The 22,594-nt window shown below is 32.9% G+C and overlaps 1 protein-coding gene across 8 annotated transcripts in view; it reads left to right on the top strand.

Moving 5' to 3' along the window:
* LOC126880582 (zinc finger protein 91-like) overlaps nt 1–22,594 on the top strand; it is an 88,526-nt gene that overhangs the window by 9,059 nt on the left and 56,873 nt on the right. For 3 of the 8 annotated variants that reach the window (XM_050644538.1, XM_050644535.1, XM_050644532.1), the window contains exon 2: nt 12,904–13,080. The exons of 1 other annotated variant lie outside the window; for it this stretch is intronic. In XM_050644538.1, the coding sequence (XP_050500495.1) occupies nt 12,904–13,080 (177 nt within the window). Of the gene's footprint in view, nt 1–12,903; nt 14,173–22,594 lie in introns of all 8 variants that reach the window. 4 more of the 8 variants (XM_050644534.1, XM_050644537.1, XM_050644533.1 and 1 more) reach the window with 4 other exon arrangements.

Raw genomic sequence — 22,594 nt, 5'->3', positions numbered from 1 at the left:
TATTAGTTTCTGTGGAAGAATTAACAACCTCTTTTATAATTACAAATTAGCTGAAGAACCACTGAAGGCTGTATCAACTGTAAGAGATCTAAGTGTTCAATTATTAGATTCCAAACTAAATTTTTGCGCTCATTTTGATTATGTGAATAACCAGGCATTTAAAATGTTAGGCTTCATTATTACAACTTCTAGATGTTTGCATAACATTAATTCCATCAGACTGATTTACATTTCCCTAGTTAGATCTGTTCTTGAGTATTGCTCAGTTGTTTGGTCACCCACTTATGAAGTCCATATAGCCAAGCTTGAAAAAGTCCAAAATAAATTCATTAGGTACTTAAGTTTTAAATTACACAAACCTTTAAGTGACCATTCCTACTCAGAAATTAGAAATAAATTAAACCTTCCTAGGCTATCTTACAGACGGATGTATGCTGATGTTTTGTTTCTTCATAAACTACTGAATTCAAAAATTAATTGCAATGATCTACTCTCACTTTAATGTTCCCTCTAGACTCTAGAGTTATAATCCGGTCAACTTAGACATCAAAATGCTTGGCAAATAACAAAAATTGCCGGAGAGCCAAATTTTGGTGGAGAGCTAGGGTATACCATAACAAATCCCCAGTTTAAAAAGTCCCCATCGATCCCATGTGTGCGTCAAAAGTTATTCGGGGTTAAAGGTCAAAATTTGAGATTTTTTGGATTTTTTTCGAAAACGGTAAGTTTTATCAAAAAAACCCTCAAACCAAAGTTGTAGATCTTAACATTCTCTACAAAAATTGTCCTTGAAAACGTGAAACGTGAAAGTTCACGAAGAAGAAGTAGCTATAGATCCTGTATTATTATTTCAACGCATGAGTATCACCAGGAGCGTCATTTGAAATTTTGTTTGGGGGGGCAAGCACTATATATACAATACATTATATATGATGTTATGATGAATATTGATGTATTTTTTGTAAATTTCAGTCATTTTTTAGGGCCAGGGGGGGGCAAATGCCCCCCCCTGGACGCCCAAATGACGCCCCTGAGTATCACTGAAGCTTTTGAGGATGAGATTGAAAAATTTTTTGAGTATGAATTAGCTCCTTACCCCTTATCACTTTTCGATGCAGCTGGAATGCGTAAAACAACAAAGTCAGCAATTTATGATTGCTTTGAATCAGTCAATACTGAGGTTGATCGTAGAAACGCTACTTACATTATTGATGGAGGGTACCTACTACATCACGTTGTGTGGGATCGAGAAGAAACATTTAGCGTTATTTTTGATAAATATGTTCAGTATCTACGCAGACATTACGGGCTTACAGTGACAGTGGTATTTGACGGCTACAATGACTCGACAAAGAATATTAAAGCTGCAGAACAACGTCGTCGAACTACAAAAACATCATCGGGTTCCGAGATTATCTTTGATGAAAATATAACAGTTCCAGTGAATCAACAACAATTTTTCGCCAACATTAATAATAAATCTCGTTTCATTTCCATGTTAACTTACAAATTAACAGCTGCGAATATTGAAGTGAAGCAAGCTAAAAATGACGCAGATGTCCTTATAATTGAGACAGCAATTGAAAAATTTAAGGCAACAAACACAACAATTGTAGTTGGTGAAGATGTTGATTTGTTGGTACTGATTACTGCAAGGACTCCAGTAGATAAAGTTATTTATTTTCTGAAACCTGGAAGGGCTCAACAGCGAACAGAGATATATTCTTCGAATAGTTTATCGGCTTATCCCAAATGCCAAAAGTACATTTTATTTTTACATGCGATAACTGGCTGCGACACTACGTCCGCAATGTACAGAAGGGGCAAAACGTCAGTACTTAAATTATTCGAAAAAAAAGATTTGACTGACTGCTGTAAAGTTTTTATAGAACTTGATTCTACACCGCAAACAATAATTACGGAAGGAATTCGCTTTCTTCTTGCGGTTTATGGAGCTCAAAAAAAATTATTTGTCTTGATAAATACCGATACTTAACTTTTGTAAAAAATACGCGAAACAAGAAACAAGTACAACTATCATGTCTTCCTCCAACATCAGCATCTGCTTTTCAACATTTGTATCGAGTATATTATAAAGTTCAAACATGGCTAGGCAAGGCAATGAACTGAATCCAGAAGACTGGGGTTGGAAATTAATAGATAATACTCTGGAACCGATTAAAACCTTACTCCCACCTGCTCCAGAAAAACTCCTTAACACTATTTTTTGCAATTGCAAAAAAGGTTGCAGTGCCAAATGTGGATGTAAAAAAGTCGGGTTGCTGTGTTCTCTAGTGTGTACCAACTGCCAAGGTCAGTCTTGCTCAAATGTCCAGTTTAGTACAACAGAGGAAGACTCATGTGATTTTAATGAAGAGACCAATGACTCAGTCACATTTGAACAATTTTTGAACATCCAGCAAGAGGAAGAGGAAGAAGATGAAATCGAAGAATACTTGACTGTTGAAGTAGACTTTCAAGAATATGAATCTGATTAAAATATCTAAAGAAATCAAAACAATAGTTAACCTAATAATCAATAGCAATATCAATAATCAATATCAATAATAAGGTAATACCTAGAACTTGACCGGTATTGTTTCCTTAAATTATCCTAAAATTGTCAAAACAGTTAGTGGAGTAGGCCTACAGGGGAAACCAAGGTAAAAAACACGCGCCGAGTACACTACCTCACAGGTGGTGTGGAAACGTGTGCATATCATGTATAATGTGACTCTTTGAATCGCGATATCTCAGGAATGGCAACTTTTAGGAAAAAAATAGTAAGGACTATTTTTGTAGAGAATTTTAAGATCTACAACTTTGGTTTTAAGGTTTTTTTTTTGATAAAACTTAACGTTTTCGAAAAAAATCCAAAAAAACTCAAATTTTGACCTTTGACCCCCAATAACTTTTGACGCACATATGGGATCGATGGGGACTTTTTAAACTTTATTTGTTATGGTATACCCTAGCTCTCCACCAAAATTTGGCTCTCCGGCAATTTTTGTTATTTGAAATGTCTATATAGACCGGGTTATTACTAGAACATCCCAAAATTTTGCAATTAAATTTCATCGCTGCAACTTTGGTAGGCATTCTCCGCTGAGTAGAATCATTCTAAATGGAAATAGAATAGACCTTGATTTGTTGCTGTGCGCTGCGGAAAATGTTTGTAGACAGTGTTTAAAAAAAAAATTGTAATCTTATGTGATTCATATTTGTTATTTACTTTGTATTATTTTAATATTTGTTTTTTCTATACAGGGTGAGGCAGATAAAGGGCCTATTAGAAATATCTCGAGAACTAAAGCTAAGAGAATAATGAAAATTGGAATACAAGAGTTTTGAGGTATAAACTATTTAATGTTGTTCTGAAGCTATTTCCTTGTGGCATTTTTATAATTACGTATTTTTTATGGGAAATAAGCCACAATTTTACTAAAAAATGAATTTATTAACGTTTCGAAGCCCAAATCGGGTTTCGTTGTCAAAATACAAAATACTATTCGAAACGTTAATAAATTCATTTTTTAGTAAAATTGTGGCTTATTTCCCATAAAAAATACGAAACTATTTAATGAAAATATTTTGGTCTCTTTGCTACTTCCGGTTATACCGGAAGTTTATTGTAACTTCGTATTTTTAAATAGGACACCCTATATATTTTTACATTTTTGGATTCTCCTCGATTTCTTCTTTCTTAAAATATAATGTTTTGTAATATTATACAGGGTAGGTTAAAAGATAATTACGTTTTCTTATTAATTTCGTAGCAACATTCACATCCTGTAGGATTGTAGTAGTTTGACATAATAAACTCTATTAATGTTCAAATGATTTTTAATATGGTCTACTATTGTTAAGAGTTATTGGTATAGTTAAATTTTTCATTTTAGTATACAGGGTTGGTCGAAACTCGGAATGAGTATTTTTTGAGTTTTCTTAAATGGAACACCCTGTATTATAATGAAATGTTATTTTATGGTACTTTTTAATTTATTAAGCATTCCCTATACCTAACTGCTTTAATTCGTGAGTTATTGGTGATTCAAGTCAAACATTAATTGCAACACAAAATAGGTGGCATTGTATTAGGTTGGCCGTGAAAATATTCAATTACAAATAATTTTTTGGAAATAAATACATATTAATCTAGACTTATACTTAAAATTGCCAATAATGGTTGAGCTATCAAAACACCATCGAAGTTAAGATTGTTGGTACGATTAACAATTAAACACAAATTAAAGCAGTTAGGTATAGGGAATGCTTAAGAAATAAAAAAGTACCATGGAATGTCATTTCATTACAATACTAAAATATAGGGTAATCCATTTAAGAAAACTCAGAAAATACTCATTCCGAGTTTCGACCCACCCTGTATACTAAAATTAAAAATTTAGCTACAGTAATAATTGTCAACAAAAGTAGACTATATTCAAAATCATTTGAACATAAATAGAGTTTATTATGTCAAACTACTACAATCCTACAGGGTGTGAATATTGCTACGAAATTAATAAGAAAATGTAATTATCTTTTAACCTACCCTGTATAATGTTACAAAACCTTATATTTTAAGAAAGAAGAAATCGAGGAGAATCCAAAAATGTAAAAATATACAGGGTGTCCCATTTAAAAAAACGAAGTTATAAGCAACTTCCGGTATAACCGGAAGTACCAAATCGATGCAAATATTTTCATTAAATAGATCAGGCTTCAAAACCCCCTTATTCCAATTTTCATAATTCAGTTGCCTTTAGTTCTCGAGATATTTCTAATAGGCCCTTTATCTGCCTCACCCTATATAGCTGCATCGCCAATTTTTGTCATACATATTTACTATATCTTTATATTTATTGTATCACTAGATAATAATTATAATATTTTGTGTATAGATTAAATTGGGTGGTATCCCGTTAATAAATAAATAAATAAATAAATTTCAATTGACAATATGAATTATTTAAGATAGTTGCAATATTTCTCCGCTATTCGCGCACGATCGTTTCTCAATTCCCTTCCAAGTACAGTAGAGCGTCGATAATCCGAACGTTCGCTAATTCGAGCGCAAAAAAAATTATTAAATTAAAAAATATGAACGCGGACCGAATTTTTGGATTTAATATGACAATATGGGCAAAATATGACCGCGGATTTTTGTTTTGTTTTTGCAGAAATACATACTAGTATATTAAGTATGGAGAACGGTAAGGGTTTTATACCGATCGAAGACAATTGTTTGGAGGAGGAGCGGCGCGACGACTCCAATTATTGTCTGAGATCGGTTACCCTTAACGTTCGACATGCTTATAACGTTTTTTGCACGATTGATACCATTATAAATTATAAAATTAAATTAGTTTCATTCATTTTATCAAGATAGATACTTTGGTTGTTAGGTAGTAACTAGGGTGCATAACAACAATGGAGAATTGAGTTTTTATTTAGTTGTCAATAATTTTAAGTACAATTTTGATTATTATAAATTAAAATATGAGCGAAAGTGAATTTGAAGAAATTGAACGGGCTTGGGAAGAAGGGTGTTCCGCAATTATTCCCGAAATATCCAAAATCCGTTATCAAAATACCTACCAAAGTTTTAAAAAGTGGTGCGAAGGCAAGAATTTAAGAATCGAAGAAAAGACTCTATTGGCATATTTCGTTCAAAGACATATGCAGTTGAAAGCTCCTGGAAGCCTCTGGGCAGAATATTCAATGATTAAATCCACCGTTTTTCTTTATGATGGCATTGATATTTCCAAGTTTTCAACTTTGATCGCGTATTTGAAGAGAAAAAATGTTGGATACTACTAATGTATGCGATTCTGCAGGAGTTTCTGTTAGAAGTGAAACCACAGCCCAAACAAGTGGGATTTCATTAAATAATTTAACAAATTGTACCATAAGTTTCAATATTAATAAATAATTCGTTAGTTTTCTTTATTCTTTCAAAAAATAAATTAAAATTAAGAGATTTTTCAACTCGACGGTAAGTGAATTACTTACCGTCGAGTTGGAGTACTTACCGTCGAGTTGGATTACTTACCGTCGAGTTGCTAGTAAATGTCACCTACTGACGTAAAATCTGTCACGGTAAACAGTCAAAAATGATCAATCGTGCAAAAAATATATTAATTTGTTTATTATGCAGGTGTTTTATTCCTTGCAACTAAAACGTATGTATATATGTACATATGTACTATATTTATGAGCTTTGTACGTATTTTGAACATATGTTCGATAATCCGAACAATTTGATAATCCGAACTACCCCTGTACCAATTAGTTCGGATTATCGACGCTCTACTGTACTTGCACACCGCGAATAGTTGTATAGAGTATAGATAGAGTATTGTTCATTTCTAGGTAAAAAAACTGTTGTGTCAATTTCGTATGCCATCGGAACGATGTTATGTTATTTAAGAACAGTGGCTGTTTCATTGTTTAAAAGACCATTGTTTAAAAAATTATTGAAGTTATTCTTCTTTAGGCGCGATTGAGAGTAAAATTTCATAAATCTGCACGCATGCGCACACAGACAGTAATAGTTCGTTGCTAATCTTTCAAGATAGGTATGTATGTATCTGTATCAGCGCAAATAAGTCATTAAAAGAATATATTAGTGTTTTTAATAAATGTATTATTTATTATAATTTTTGGATTTGTCTTTTTCTGTAGTAAGATAATAAAATATTATGTAGGTATGTAGGTATAACATTTCTATATGTCTATTTGTCACCGTGTTGTGTAATTATATCCGAAACTTACGTGTCACTTAAAGAAGCTCGGTGGCGTAGTTGGTAGAGCGTTGGGCCAATGATTGGAAGGTTGCGGGTTCCAATCCTGGACGATTCATATTTTTTTTTTAATTTTTGGTTGTTTTAATAAAAATTTTTTGAAAGTGGTAGATAAGAAAGTTAGTTTAATATTTAAATAAAATACAAATAACCTGTTAAGTATATTTACTTCGTTGAAATTATATAATAGAAGAATAACTTCTTACGTGCGTACAAAGTACACACACATTCTTTTTTTTAATAGTCTTTTTTAAACAATGCTAAGACAGTTTGAAATAAATAAAGAATAACAGGTGCCTGTTGTTTCCGATAGCCCGAGATAATGAACGTCGCTCTGCCGCCGCCGTGTGTCATAAATAAATAAAGAATAACAGGTGCCTGTTGTTTCCGATAGCCCGAGATAATGAACGTCGCTCTGCCGCTGCCGTGTGCCATGAGTCATTTTTACTATCGTATAGTTCAAATTACACAAATAGGTACCCATTATCTCTCAAATATTATATTACATACATTTTTATTGTTGAAAAGTTGTCTGATGAAAATCGGTCCAGGTTAGCCGGACTTCCGGGTTATCGGAGGCAGACTTATCGGGGTTTCACTGTTATTACAACAGAAAAGTGCAACGTCTGTTTTATTAATAATTTGACTGCTCTTTGCAATGTTCAAAAACATAATAACCGCGATCTCGATGCTAGTTGTTTTTTACGCAATTCATTATTTACGCACTGTTGTCTATTATTAAAATTCACATTTTTTAGAGACGATTCTTAACAGTACTGTTAATGTAATTAATAAGAAAAGGCTATTATCTAGGTGGACATATTTTATAAAGTTATTTTATTGAAGTGTTGATCTTTTCTCACTGTTGAGGAGATTGATGGACTCAGAGCCGCCGCTAAAGTGTTGGCCGCCCGTGTGCAACTTAATATTTGCCTCCCCCTTTTAACACTTTAGTTGTTTCAACATAGGTACTAGTATGTATTTAAAGAAATGTGCAGGAGATACATTGTAATCGTAACGCGTATATGAATAAAAATTGCTCTGATCTCGACGTTACTTTTAGACCTGGATCCCGCGTACCAAAAAAAGTAGATTAATAGCAAGCTGAAAATTTGTTAATAACTTAACGGTGTCTGGTCTGACAAACTTTGATGTATGGGAACACTGAAACAGGGGATGTTTTAATTGTGGAACAGGTTAAAAATTTGGAACGTCAGACTACGAAAACGTTCCATGTATTTTGTCGGACATAACTTCCAATTGATTTGTTACCATTTCATTAAACTCTCATGCAAAAATCAGACTGGTGTTTATCACCAACTGGGTATTTTAATGAGTAGAACACCAAGAACATGTCAAATGACAGGAATCATGTTGGTTAGTAATTGCAGCCTGATTTTTGCATGAGAGTTTAATGAAAAGATAACAAATCAATTGGATGTTCTGCCCGACAAAATACATGGGACGTTTTCCTAATCTAAGGTTCCAGATTTTTAAACTGTTCCACAATTAAAACTTTCCCTGTTCCAGTGTTCCCGTACGTTTGTCCGACTAGACACCGTTAAGCCATTAACAGATTTTCAACTTGCTATTAATCAACTTTTTTTGGTACGCGGGATCCAGGCCTATTTGAAATAAAGTAGTGTGCAAAAGAAACGGGCATACTACTATATGTATATTGCAAACAAAATCGTTATCAAAAGCGTGTCTAAAATCATCAAATTCTCAACTTGACTGAACTATAACCCATCTATAACCATACATAGGAACAATATTATAACAGAGCAACCATCGAGTAGTAAAATAGACTTTTTTATTACTCAATGAGAGCAACTTAACAAGCACTTATCTAAATTCTCGGAAAGTATTGACGTATCGTACTCTCTTAACAAATCATAAATGTTCAGAATTTGAAAAAATCGCATATGGACCAGTAGGCCACACAGGCGATAATTTACGGCGCCGTAAGAGCAGTAAACCCATTGGTTGGCTAACTCCTTCACTAATTGTAGATAAAATAGGAGTTAGTCAACCAATGCCTCGTCAGGTTTACTGCTCTTACGGTGCCGTAAATTATCGCCCGTGTGGCCTTAGCCTTAGCCACAGTCAGTTCGAAAGCCGCCAGTCACTTTGAATTAAAAAGCATTTCTGGAACTACTTTATGACTACAACTGCAAAAGGGCAGTTCATTATAATAAATAACATTTTTTGGCATTTTTGTTTAAATTGTTTGAAATATTACGAGTTTATAGATATATCTAAATCATTACTATGTATTTAATTTTTTGAATTTATTTTCGTTTAAAAAAAAATATCATCAGTGGCCTGCTTTTGGCCGCCCCTATAATCGGCCGCCCGTGTGCGATGCACACTTTGCACACATGGTAGCGGCGGCCCTGGATGGACTCAACATTAAACAGCTTGAACATAATTACTATACACCGACTATTACTATACTCTGTTTTTAAACTAGGAGGAGTAATTCAAATTTACCATGCCGTAATGCTTGTTTGTAATTGGTCCAACTTTAGGCAAGTTTACTCCATAGACCGTACTACTACTTCATATTAACAAGTTAATCCCCACGTGGCACAGATGTTGTCTCACGGTGCTGTGATCTTGCCGGACCATGTGAGCTTACGGGTGTGTCTCACAGCTAAATTTTACATCAGACCACGTGAGCAGGTTAAGGGACACGGTGCAATCTTATGTATTATTATACCATTGAATAACGCCAGTCTAAAGGAACAGTTCAGTGTTTGCAGTTTCAAAATAGGATAATTTGATGTCAAGTCATGAATAATAAAAAACAGTCATATGTACTTGTACAAATATTTATTCCAAACAAAAATAAAGCTTAGGTTTGTTTTATATTTGTAAAATCATCTGATAAATCATCTGCAACTGATAAATCACTGCTTCCAAACCTGTTACTAATATCTTCATCTGGTATTACTTCATCGTATAGTTTTTTTATCCGAGTTTGTTCAGCTTCAAAAGAAGACATACTGCGATATTTATAACACTTCTCAAATTATGCGTTCAACAATTACTTGTAAAATAATGCAATATTCGCAAGTAACCCCCAACGCCTTAATTTAGTCAAATAATAAGAACCGACAAGCCATCAACAATCCCCGAAAAACTGCTTTCCACACCAGGTGAGCCATCCGTGTCTCTTACTTTTATTGCTAATAATTATATTGACAATTATATATGTTACAGAAAATAAAGATCGAGAGATGTTACTGAATAAATAAACTGAATATCAATATATTCCACAATATATAATACAAAATTCAGTTAATCTCTCTATCTCGTCTCAGGGATTTATTATGAGTTCAGCAGAAGGTGACCCGGTTATTTCTGAGCATTAAAACAACCTGTAACTAACAATTATTTATTGAACATAAAATGAAAAACAGAAAATAGGGGAATTGCAACAAAATATAAGAAAATGTATAATGACTATTGAAACTAAATATTAAATATAAAATATTGCTATGACTTCAAAAAAAAAAGAAACCCTAACTTATCACATACAATATAACCTGATTAATGAAATCTACCCACGTTCAGCAAGAATCAGATATGTACCGTACCACATTATATTTATATTCTTATACCAAAATAAATGTGAATAATTTATACCCTCTAGTGTCAAATACCTACTTCTGTAAGTCTACCCGTGGAATTAACTAAGTACAATTCAATATACACCCTGTAATTACTTGGTTATAGCTATATCCAGGTGTACAATGAGGGTAGAGGGAGGACCTATATCTGTACAAAAATGGTAGGTACAGACACACTATGGAGTATACCCTATTCCATGAACATACGCCTGTTTTGGATTACTTCGACAACGAATATTTTACTGTGCAAAATAAGAAGAACGAAAGTAAATTGCAAATTACATTGTTGTTTATTGGAATAATTATTAGCGCCATTTACTTTCGTACTTCTTATGTTGCACAGTAAAATATTCGTTGTCGAAATAATCCAAAACAGGCGTATGTTCGTGGAATGGCCCATATAAAAAAAAGAATGTGTGTGTACTTTGTACGCACGTAAGAAGTTATACTTCTATTATAATATAATTTCAACGAAATAAATATACCTACTTAACAGTTACAATACAAAAAATTAACAATAATTACCAAAAATGAACCAAAACTTAACAATGCCAAATATTAAAAAAAAAGAAAAAAAATATGAATCGTCCGGGATTTGAACCCGCAATCTCGCGATTTTATGATCTCTGGTCTAATGCTCCACCAACAAGGCCATCAAGCCGTATGCACTTACCTTTCAGATATACATAATTATACATCACGGTGACAAGTGAAATATAAAAATAGATGTTTTATTATTTTACGCCCAAGGAAGACAAATCCAAAGACACAAAATTATAATAAAAAACCTTTTAAACCACCTTTTTCAAATTGCGCAAGTTGTATTAATAATATTAATGTTAATAAATGAAATATAAATATTTTGACGTTTCACAATTTGACAATTCACTTTTAACTGCAGTGCCTTAAAATTTTTAAAGCACTAGTGCCTTAAAGTAACATTTTTAACGCTCCTATGGAGTCCTAAAAATTGCATTTTTAACACGTTTGTAGAAAAATATATTTAAAAACACTAATAAATTCTTTCCACACCTTTTCTGGACTAATACATACATAAATTAAGACATTTTGAAGTATAACTTCAAAAATATAATATGAAAACTATTTAAAAAGGCAGTATAACTATTAACTAACCTTTGTTGTTTCTCTTCCCACAAATTTTAAAACGCAACAACCATACATAACCAAACCGTCAACCGTCCAAACCACAACTGCGCTACAGCTGCCATATTGGATAATTTTTGACATGTCATTTGAACATCCAATCAGAACAAAGTTATAATGCGCATGCGCCGGGATCGTAGGTTTTAACATATAAAAATTCACCCTCCTATCGCTCGTAAAGAAGTATAACTTCAAAAATATGGTATAATATAAAATATTGTAAGGGTACTGACTTTCTCTGTCCTTGCTTACTCTGGTACTAGATGGTTACTAGGGCTGGTTACTGGTGCTGGTTACTGGTGCTGGTTACTGGCGCTGGTTACTGGTGCTGGTTACTGACTATTGGGCAGCGGACAGCCACTGGTCCCCCAAGTGTGCCCTCAGGAAGTTGGCCTGAGGTTTTTATGCGGCCAACAGAGAAGCTTGTTGAGGTTATGCTCGTAACAAGTCAAAATTTCCACCGCACTACAAAATATACGGCCCCAAATCCGTCACTGGCAAAACTCTTCCAGACGCTAAGTTCTCACAAACTTGGACCGTATTTTCTAACCGATGGAAACAGAATTAGCCAACACACAGAGCACTGTCGTCAAGACCAAAAACCAAGATGGCCAGACCGGATGTCATCCGTCTTACCTCAATGTCATTCGATCCCCAAACGAACATCGAAGTACACCATGGTTGACTCAGTTACGCGACAAGAACCTACACAAAGATCGTGAGCCAGAAAAAGAACACACAGTTCTATGTTCTCAGACATTCCTAAACAACTCAACAGACCCATTCTGCAAACGAACCAACCATTTTATTGTACTACCATAGGCATAACCAGGGGGTTTTAAAGCATTTAAATATCTTTCAGTCCAACACATATACATGAATTGTGAAGGTTTAAAAAAAAACCGTAACATATAACACAATTGACTAACTTTGAATGGAAATTATATTCTGGGTTATCTAAAGGCTCATATTTGATAATTTAAGTAAAATTAATTTCCGGTCTGCAGATCTCATTAAAAAAAATGTCATGCCTGGGCTGAAATTGTTAACATAACCAAAGTGTCATGTTGAGTGAAGTGAGGACACCATCTTTTTTGTTGGCTCAGTGATGTTTCACTCTTCTGTGAGTATACCCCCACTTAGTTTCATGTTAGGTTCTCGATACAAAGTGCTAGAAAGAGATACCGCAACCAGTTCAAGAGATGTCTTAATTTAATCATTGCATTTCTCTGTTTCTTGTTTCTACTATCATTTTTCCTATTCAAGCGTTTCCTATCATTTATAGTTGGTTTGTTTTTTAGGTTACCTTCAAATGGAAAATAAAACGGAAATTGTGGAGCCAATAACTGAACATTCATCTCACGAAGCAAAAAATAGCCAACAGGTTGAAGGACAAACATTAAATAAAAATTTAAAAGTTGTGACCAGGCAAAGACATTACAAGTGTGAAATTTGTTTTAAGCAATTTAGTCAATCAGGTAATTTGAAATCACATCTGAGAGTGCACACTGGGGAAAAACCTTACAAGTGTGAAATTTGTCTTAAGCATTTCACTGAATCGGGTAAGTTGAAAAAACATCTGAGAATTCACACTGGTGAAAAACCTTACAAGTGTGAAATTTGTTTCAAGCAGTTTGGTCGATCAAGTCATTTGAAAACACATTCGAGAGTGCACACTGGTGAAAAACCTTATAAGTGTGAAATTTGTTTTAAGCAGTGTAGTCAAGCAGGTGATTTGAAAACACATTTGAAAATACACACTGCAGAAAAATCTTACAAGTGTGAAATTTGTTTTAAGAAGTTCCTTCTCTCAGGTCATTTGAAAAAACATCTGAAAACTCACACGGGTGAAAAACCTTACAAGTGTGAAATTTGTTTTAAGCAATTCATTCACTCAGCTCATTTGAAAACACATTTGAACATTCACACAGGCGAAAAACCTTACAAGTGTGAAATTTGTTTCAAGCAGTTTAGTCAATCAAGTAATTTGAAAACACATTCGAGAGTGCACACTGGGAAAAAACCTTACAAGTGTGAAATTTGTCTTAAGCGTTTCACTGAATCGGGTCCGTTGAAAAAACATCTGAGAATTCACACTGGTGAAAAACCTTACAAGTGTGAAATTTGTTTTAAGCAGTTTATTCAATCAAGTCATTTAAAAACACATTTGAACATTCACACAGGCGAAAAACCTTACAAGTGTGAAATTTGTTTCAAGCAGTTTAGTCAATCAAGTCATTTGAAAACACATTCGAGAGTGCACACTGGGAAAAAACCTTACAAGTGTGAAATTTGTCTTAAGCATTTCACTGAATCGGGTTCGTTGAAAAAACATCTGAGAATTCACACTGGAGAAAAATCTTACAAGTGTGAAATTTGTTTTAAGCAATTCAGTGAATCAGGTCAGTTGAAAAAACATTTGAGAGTGCACAATGGGGAAAAACCTTACAGGTGTGAAATTTGTCTTAAGCATTTCACTGAATCGGGTCCGTTGAAAAAACATCTGAGAATTCACACTGGTGAAAAACCTTACAAGTGTGAAATTTGTTTTAAGCAGTTTTCTCAGAAAGGTGTTTTAAATAGACATTTGAAAGTGCACACTGGGGAAAAACCTTACAAGTGTCAGATTTGTTTTAAGCAGTTCAGTGAATCGGGCAATTTTAAAAAACATTTGAGAATTCACACTGAGTAATAATTTGAAACTTCTCTGAAAATACATGACTTCTTCTTCTTACTTTATAAAAAATAGGCTCAATGTCTGTTTTACTTTGGTTTTTAGCCTCAATTGACGTTGTTTGACCATCTTTTCCTCAGTCGTCCCAATGATCTTCCATTTGGCGATTTGTCTCTTACTATTCTATTTTCTCTCATTCTTTCTATTTGTTGATTTCATTCTATTTTTCTTCTTTTGGCCCACATGTTTATTTCTTCTATACCACATCCCTTTCGTATTTTCTCACTTCTTACTCAGTCTTTTAGAGTATGGTTTGTTATTTTTCGTAAGACTTTCATTTCTGCTGATTCCAGCAGTCTTTGTGTTTTCGCCGTATCTGTTCTTGTTTCCGCTGTGTACGTCATTATCGGTCTTATTGTTGATATATATCCTGGTTTTCGTTTCCGTTGTGAGGTATTTGTTTCTCCAGATTGTGTTGTTGAGACATCCTGCTGCTCCGTTCGCCATGTTCACTTGTTTTTGTACTTCTTCTTCCACTTTTCCGTAACTTGGCAGTTTTATTCCCAAGTATTCCGTTTCCATCACTTGTTCTATTATTTGGTTATTTTCGACCAGTTTACTTCGTCTCTGTTCCGCTGATATCACTATCGATTTAGTTTTCTCTGTTGAGATCACCATGTTATATATGAGCGCCGTGTCTTCGAATTCTTTAATTAATCTTTGTAGGTCATTTTCATTTTCGGCTGTTTCTTGATCTTTATTTCCTTTTTATTCCCATTATTCAGTGCTAGTCAAAAGTCCGTACCCCCTTCGTATCTTTTGAACGGTTATACCTATAATAGTGAAATTTGGAGGGAGGAAATAAACGGACGTAAGCTTCTTAACTAGTCATGACAGGTGATGTAATAGTGACAGATGACTTTACAGCGCCACTGTGATCTGTGATAGATAATTTTAAGTGGGACCTTATGGCAAGTGAAACCTGGTTTGAAAGGTATTGAAAATACCTATTCAGTCATACTAATTTTGTTTGAGTTTAAGCTAATTTTGATGAATAAATTAAATAAATATAAAATTGTAGTTTCGCATTTAATTAATAAAAATTCAAAAATCCGCCTATGATTACTTGTCAAAAAGGTTGACGTTGACGTAAAAACTACTGGAGAATTGAAAAACGTCAACTTTTTTCACAAAAGAACCATAGGCAACTTAAACCCAAAAAATTAGTATGACTGAATAGGTATTTTCAATACCTTTCAAACGAGGTATCACTTGCCATAAGGTCCCATTTAAAATTATCGGTCACAGTGGCTCTGTAACGTCATTTGTCACTCTTACGTCACCTGTCATGAGTAGTTAAGAAGCTTACATCCGTTTATTTCCTCCCTCCAAATTTCACTAGGGAGTTTTTGTAACTGCCTAACCTAACGTATCTCCCTATACGTAAAGCACTAACGTACCGTAAGAATGATGAACGTTAATAGGTAGTTTTTGTAACTTCCTAACGTAACGTAAGTCATTTTTAAATTCCGTTGACATTAAAAAAAATAAAACAATGTTCACACAATATAGATACAATTAGTATCTATGTCAGTGATTAAATTGTATGGTTTTAATTGCACTATAAAAATATTATTTTTCCTTAGTTTTAAATTTTTTATTTTTGTTTATACCTACTTTTTAGTTTTAAATTATATTGTACCTACATCAGAATTCCAGTATAATGTAAATAGTTTGTTCATATTTATTTGAAAATTTTACTGAAATTAGGTCATTTGTTTATCTAGTTATTCTTGTGATCACTGTATTTCTTAAATACAAGATTTGTTTGTTTTGCTTTATTAATCTCTGTGTATTTGTTATAAGGAACTCTTTTTAAGTGAGTTTGTGCAACAAAATCGAATCGGAATATGTTACCTAACGGGAGCGACGATACAGCCTGGACTATAAGCTAACAACAAGAATTCAAATTCCGGTCTCCAGTTACGTCATGCGATGCGCAAACTCGAACGTATTTGCGCTACGGGAAGATACTATCTTGTTATTAATAGTATCATGCTCTAAACTGTTGACTTCCAGCTTCCCTAATTGTTTTACATCAAAAGACATAAGAAACTATTTGTAGAGGATTGAAAACTGTATTGAAAATAACTATTAAAATTGGTCTACGAATTAAACATATTCCAAAATTTTGTAAAAATGTAATACATTTCAGTTTTTCAGCCCAAAATTAGGCCACACACAATGTTCACATTTTTGAACTGTCAATATTTTTATTTTATCATTTATTGTTTAAAAACAATACAGTTGATACAGTACGTTCGTTAACGGTAAAATATTGCAAGACCTCTAAATTCTAAAGAACCGCTCCGATTTAGAAGAAATCCAGTTCCAGTTTGTTCGTACAAGATTTGTACATATTACATATTCATATTTGTACATAGATTCCGGGGACAACATACCTACAGTTTAGGGCAACCAAACATAACCAATTTGTAGTCAGTGTTGTTATCACCGCAACTGAATATTTCCGCAGAGGGCGCTTCAAAAATCCGTAGTGCAGAAATTGGACAAAAAATGACACTTGAGAGACCAAAAAAAGAAGAAGAATGACACTTGACAGACCAAAAAAAGAAGAAGAATGGCACAAAAAAGAAGAAGAATGACACTTGACAGACCAAAAAAGTAAAAGAATGACACACCAAAAAAGGAGACGAATGTCACTCGACAGACCAAAAAAGAAGCAGAATGACACTTAAAGAGCAAAAAAAGAATGTGTGTGTGTACTTTGTACGCACATAAGAAGTTATTCTTCTATTATATAATTTCAACGAAGTAAATATACTAAGTAAAAATAACAGGTTATTTGTATTTTATTTAAATATTAAACTAACTTTCTTATCTACCACTTTCAAAAAATTTTTATTAAAACAACCAAAAATTAAAAAAAGAATATGAATCGTCCAAGATTGGAACCCGCGACCTTCCGATCTCTGATCCAACGCTCTACCAACTATGCCAGCGGGCTTCTTGTAAGTGACACGTAAGCAGGGACGCGCCGTTCATATGGGCAAGGTCGTGCGGCGCACGACGGCGGCAAGGCGTTAAAGGCGCCCTTTGACTCAGTAAGTTAAATAAATATCCAATTCAAAACTAAATATTTTTTGAGGCAAAAAAAAAACATTGCAAAAAATAACTTAGTCCACTCATTCCCAAACTATACCGATTTCTGTACCTTCAGCCGAGAGATCATTTTCTAAACTAAAACTAATTAAGAATTACTTAAGATCTAGAATGGGTCAGGAGCGGTTAGAAAATCTTGCTATTATTTCTACAGAATCTGCGTTTTTAAAGGACCTGAATATTGAAAATCTAATTAATGAATTTGCCAAAGGTAAAGCAAGAAGAGTTAATTTTTATAAGCAATATCCGTTGGTTTTCCTCATAAGTATATTTGTTTAAAAAAATCGCAATATAAATATGTTTTATTTTTTGATCTTCAGTTTTTTAATAATTTTAAGTAATGTTTTATAACTTTAACATAGTTTTTATTCTGTTCTGTTTTATTTGAAATATAGTGTTTTAGTCCAAGTAATGAAGCTTACTATAGGACAAAACCTCGCTATTTTTACAGAATGGATCGATTTGTTTGAAAATTTGAGAATAAGTAGTGGATAGTCCAAGGATCAAAATCTATATGATGCCGAAAGGCGCTTTTACCATGGTAGTGGTTACCACCCCATCTCGGGGGTGGAAATTTTATATTATATTTTGACCGCAGAAGTTGATAAAAACATTCATTCAAAGCAAAAAATGTTCTACACATTTTTTTGATAAAATTAATAGTTTTCGATTTATTCGCTATCGAAAGTGTTAGTTTTATATCGAAAAAATCAATGATTTTCGATGTAGGCTCATTTACAATTCACTCAATTTTTGCCGCAGCAAAAAATTTTTCAGGCCAGCTCCTTGGAAATTAAATAACCTACAATTTCATATTTAAACATTTTTTCGTATCTCTGATGCTAATCTTTCTATTCTGAAGAAAATAGCATTTTTTACCAAGCTACAAAAATTCGTTATTCGTTTTAACTCCAGTTTTTTAAAAACTAATCATTCTAAGCTAGTCAAACTTCTAGAATCTATTAATATTATACAAACAAAGAGGAATAAACAAGACCAATGACAAAAAACACCGCTAACTGACATTATTATGCTTCCAATTGGATTTGTCCTTTTTTTTTTCAAAAAAAATATTGATTTTTACCGTAACTTTTTTATTTTTTATCTTAGAAAGTTTGATAAAAAAGAATTTTGTAGGCTTTTGCAAGATCTTTAAGACTATTGATATTAAATCTATTTAGAATCCTCAGTCGCAAAAAGAGGTGACTTTGAAAGGGTTGGTAAAGGTGGTTTTTGCATGTTATTACAAGATTTAGGTAGTTGTCAATAGCTCACTCAATTTTTGCCGTAGAAAGAAATTTTGCAAATCAAGTTCTTGGGAGTTAAATATTTAAACATTTTTTTGTATCTCTGATTCTAATCGTTCTATTCTGAAGAAAAGGCCATTTTTTCCAAACTACAAAAAATCATTATTCGCTTTTAACTCTAGTTTTTAAAAAACTAATCACTGTAAGCCGGTCAAACTTCTATAGCCTATTAATAATAAATAAATAAAGAAGTTCAAATAAGGTCAATGACGAATTTTAATTAAGGTGGTGATTAGGGGGTTGCTTTCGATCACTTTTTCACTGAAAAAAATAGGGACTGACATTCTTCTCATTATAAGTCACTTAATTCTTGAGCTAGAGACCTTTAATTTATTTCTAAAGATAGATATTTTTAAATACTTTAAATTAGTTTGAACAAGTTATCCTCGAAAAATGTATAGTTTTCCCGTCTTTTGACTTTGAAGTTACAATATTTAGCATTTGACGAAGAAGAGCTAACATAAAATAAAGTATAGCTCGATTACTATTGGTCTTAAAGAAAATTAAGAAAAACGGATTTGTTTATTTTTTCAAAAGGTACATTTTTATTAAGTAAAGTTGTTTTGATAAAACGAAAACTTTTGAAGTTATTAGCAGAAAAATAATTAAAAACATTGATTTTTTTCGATATAAAACTAACACTTTCGATAGCGAATAAATCGAAAACTATGAATTTTGTCAAAAAAATGTATAGAACGTTTTTTGCTTAGAATGAATGTTTTTACCAACTTTTGCGGTCAAAATATAATAAAAAATTTCCACCCCCTAAATGGGGTGGCAACCACCCCCTTGGTAAAAGCGCCTTTCAGCATCATATAGATTTTGATCCTTGGACTATCCACTACTTATACTTAAATTTTAAAGCAAATCGATCCATTCTGTAAAAATTGCGAGGTGAAAAGCTTCGGTTCCTGGACTATTTGATATATTATTTTTAATAACTACTAGACTACTAGAAACAACAGAGATGAAAATACTTCGACGAATATCAGGGAAAAGTCTGTTGGATAGGGAGAGGAGCGAAAACATAAGAAAAAAATGTAGAAGATATAAATGGATGGGTGACAAAACGGAAACAGGAGTGGAACGAACACATTAGTAGAATGGCAGAGGATAGGATAGTACGAATAGCACGAGATAAGTCACCGAATGGACGAAGAAGTATTGGCAGACCAAGAAAAAGATGGTGCGATAACCTAAAGAATTTAGGAGGCTAATATTGAAGGAAGAAACAGGCTTTAAAGCCTACATACAAGAAGGAAGAAGAAGAAGATATTATTTTTTTATAAGTGTACTGTGTACTTATTGTTTCCTTAAAAAAATCTAAGTAGATGTAGAAAAAATTTCATAGTTTTCCACGTTGAAATGAATGTGAAGGTGAAGGAGTGATTGATTATAATATTTTTACCCTGGTAATTTTGATAAAGGCGCTTATCAATATTTTGCACGACGGCGCTGAAGTTACTTGGCGCGTCCCTGCACGTATAGTCCTGTCGCCAGTGGGGGTACAACGGCCTCCTTAATTCAGATGGACTTACCCAAGTTTTTTTTATGTATTTTGACTAGTAGAACACGAATTTTTTGGGTAACAGTCGATCCGGATGTCGATAAGATTGTTATAAACAAAGAACTTGAGGAATCACATACCAGCGATTTTTCGCAAAACAAAACATTGTTTTGTATTTTTTGGGTCATTCTAAACAAAAAATGTTTTTACAAGTTTCTTCGTAGGATGCATAGTTTTCGACATAAACGCGGTTGAACTTTCAAAAAATCGAAAAATTGCAATTTTTGAACCCGAATAACTTTTTATTGAAAAATAAAATAGCAATTCTGCTTACCGAATTTGAAAGATCAAGTCAAATTCTATCGGTTTTGATTACCTTCATTGCTAAAAATTAATTTTTTTATTGTTTAACAAAGCTATAAACACACAGTGATTGAATGATGTTTTCAATGCATTTCCCATTTGAAATCGAACGAGTAGGCCCGCATACACACAATTTCTACTATATTACGTACATTAAAACGCATGCATTGGGCACGGGAAACACTATGTGTTTATGGCTTTGTTTAACAAATAAAAACTTAATTTTTGTCAATGAAAATAATCAACACCGATAGAATTTGACTTGATCTTTCAAATGCAGTAAGCAGAATTGATATTTTATTTTTTAATCAAAAGTTATTCGGGTTCAAAAATTGCACTTTTTCGATTTTTTGAAAGTTCAACCGCATTTATCTCTAAAACTATGCATCCTACGAAAAAACTTGTAAGACCATTTTTTGCTGAGAATCACCCAAAAAATACAAAAAAATATTTTGTTTTGCGAAAAATCGCTGTTATGTAATTCCTCAAGTTCTTTGTTTATATCAAACTTATCGACATCCGGATCAACTGTTACCCAAAAAATTCGTGTTCTACCGGTCAAAATACATAAAAAAAACTTAAGTAAGTCCATCTGAATAAAGGAGGCCGTTGTACCCCCCTGGCGACAGGACTAGTAAGTTTCGGATATAATTACACAACACGGAGACATAAAAATATTATATGTACCTACATAATATTTTATTATTTTACTACAGAGGAAGACAAATCCAAAAATTATAATAAATAATACATTTACTAAAAACACTAATATAAATTCTTTTAATGACTTTTCTTCCGCTGATCTGAAAAATCCGTAGAAATGTGGTCGATATCCGAAATAATTTCGAAAATCCGTAGATCTACGGAAAAATCCGTAGGATTAACAACTCTGTTTGTAGTTGACATTTGATGTAATCTAAAAGTATTGACAATGTTGCCATATTATAAAATATTTCTTACTGTAACATCTAAAATTCAAAATTGGATAACACAATATATAATTTAAAAATCAAAAACCAATGTTAGATATAAATCAGAAAATATATTAAAAGCATTAAAATTATATAAACATCAATAGTGGCAATAGTTAATAGAAACACTAAAAAATGTAAAGATTTCTAAACTTTAACTAATAAAATACTAAATAGTAATAAAATGAAACTAAATTAAATGAATAAACTAACCTATGAAATAAGACTAAGAATACAATGCGACAAGCGAGTACTGGCGGCTGACCTTCTCGTATTCTGTATTTGTCGCCGTGTATTTTCGCTCAAGGTCACGCGCCACCTCTGGCTTGTCGGATAGTACGTTAAATTAAACTGAACTTAAATTTAACTAAACTAAATATTGTTCTAAAATGCATATCAAAAATTTATGCATAACAAAAAATATTCAAAATATATTTGCGTAAAAGTCTAACTTTATAATAATATTTTAACCAACATCTAAATTATAAAAGAAAACATTTTAAACAAGGTCTAAATTCATGCCTAAATTATAAACAGATATGGCAACACTGTTCACAAAATTCATGTTGCATTCATAGAGTTATATATTAGCATAGAGAGAGTGTCATTCAGTGCGAAGTGACGACACCATCTTTTTTATTTGGATTAGTGCTGTTTCACTCTTACGCATAGTAGCGCTGCTACACTTGTCCTCCTCTTCTGTGCCTATATTCACACTGAATGTCATCATAGATTTTCGATACAATGTGATAAGGCTGTATGACACTATAAATTTTCTTGTATCATTTCTAATATCGTTTCTGATATGTCAAAAAAATGCATAGTGTCATACACAGATACAAGAAACGATACAAGAATTTGAGTCAGACACAGATTATTGTACAAGAACTGCGCCAATTTCTGCGCAAAGAGCAAAAACGTAAAACCTGCTGGTAAAACATCTAAATGTCATAATTACTTACTTACTCATAATGGCGACTGAAATGA

This window comes from Diabrotica virgifera, chromosome 2 (genome assembly GCF_917563875.1).
Source record: "Diabrotica virgifera virgifera chromosome 2, PGI_DIABVI_V3a".
NCBI lineage: Eukaryota > Metazoa > Arthropoda > Insecta > Coleoptera > Chrysomelidae > Diabrotica > Diabrotica virgifera.
Note: the sequence above shows the minus strand (reverse complement) of the source record. Positions and strands in the feature narration are given on the sequence as shown.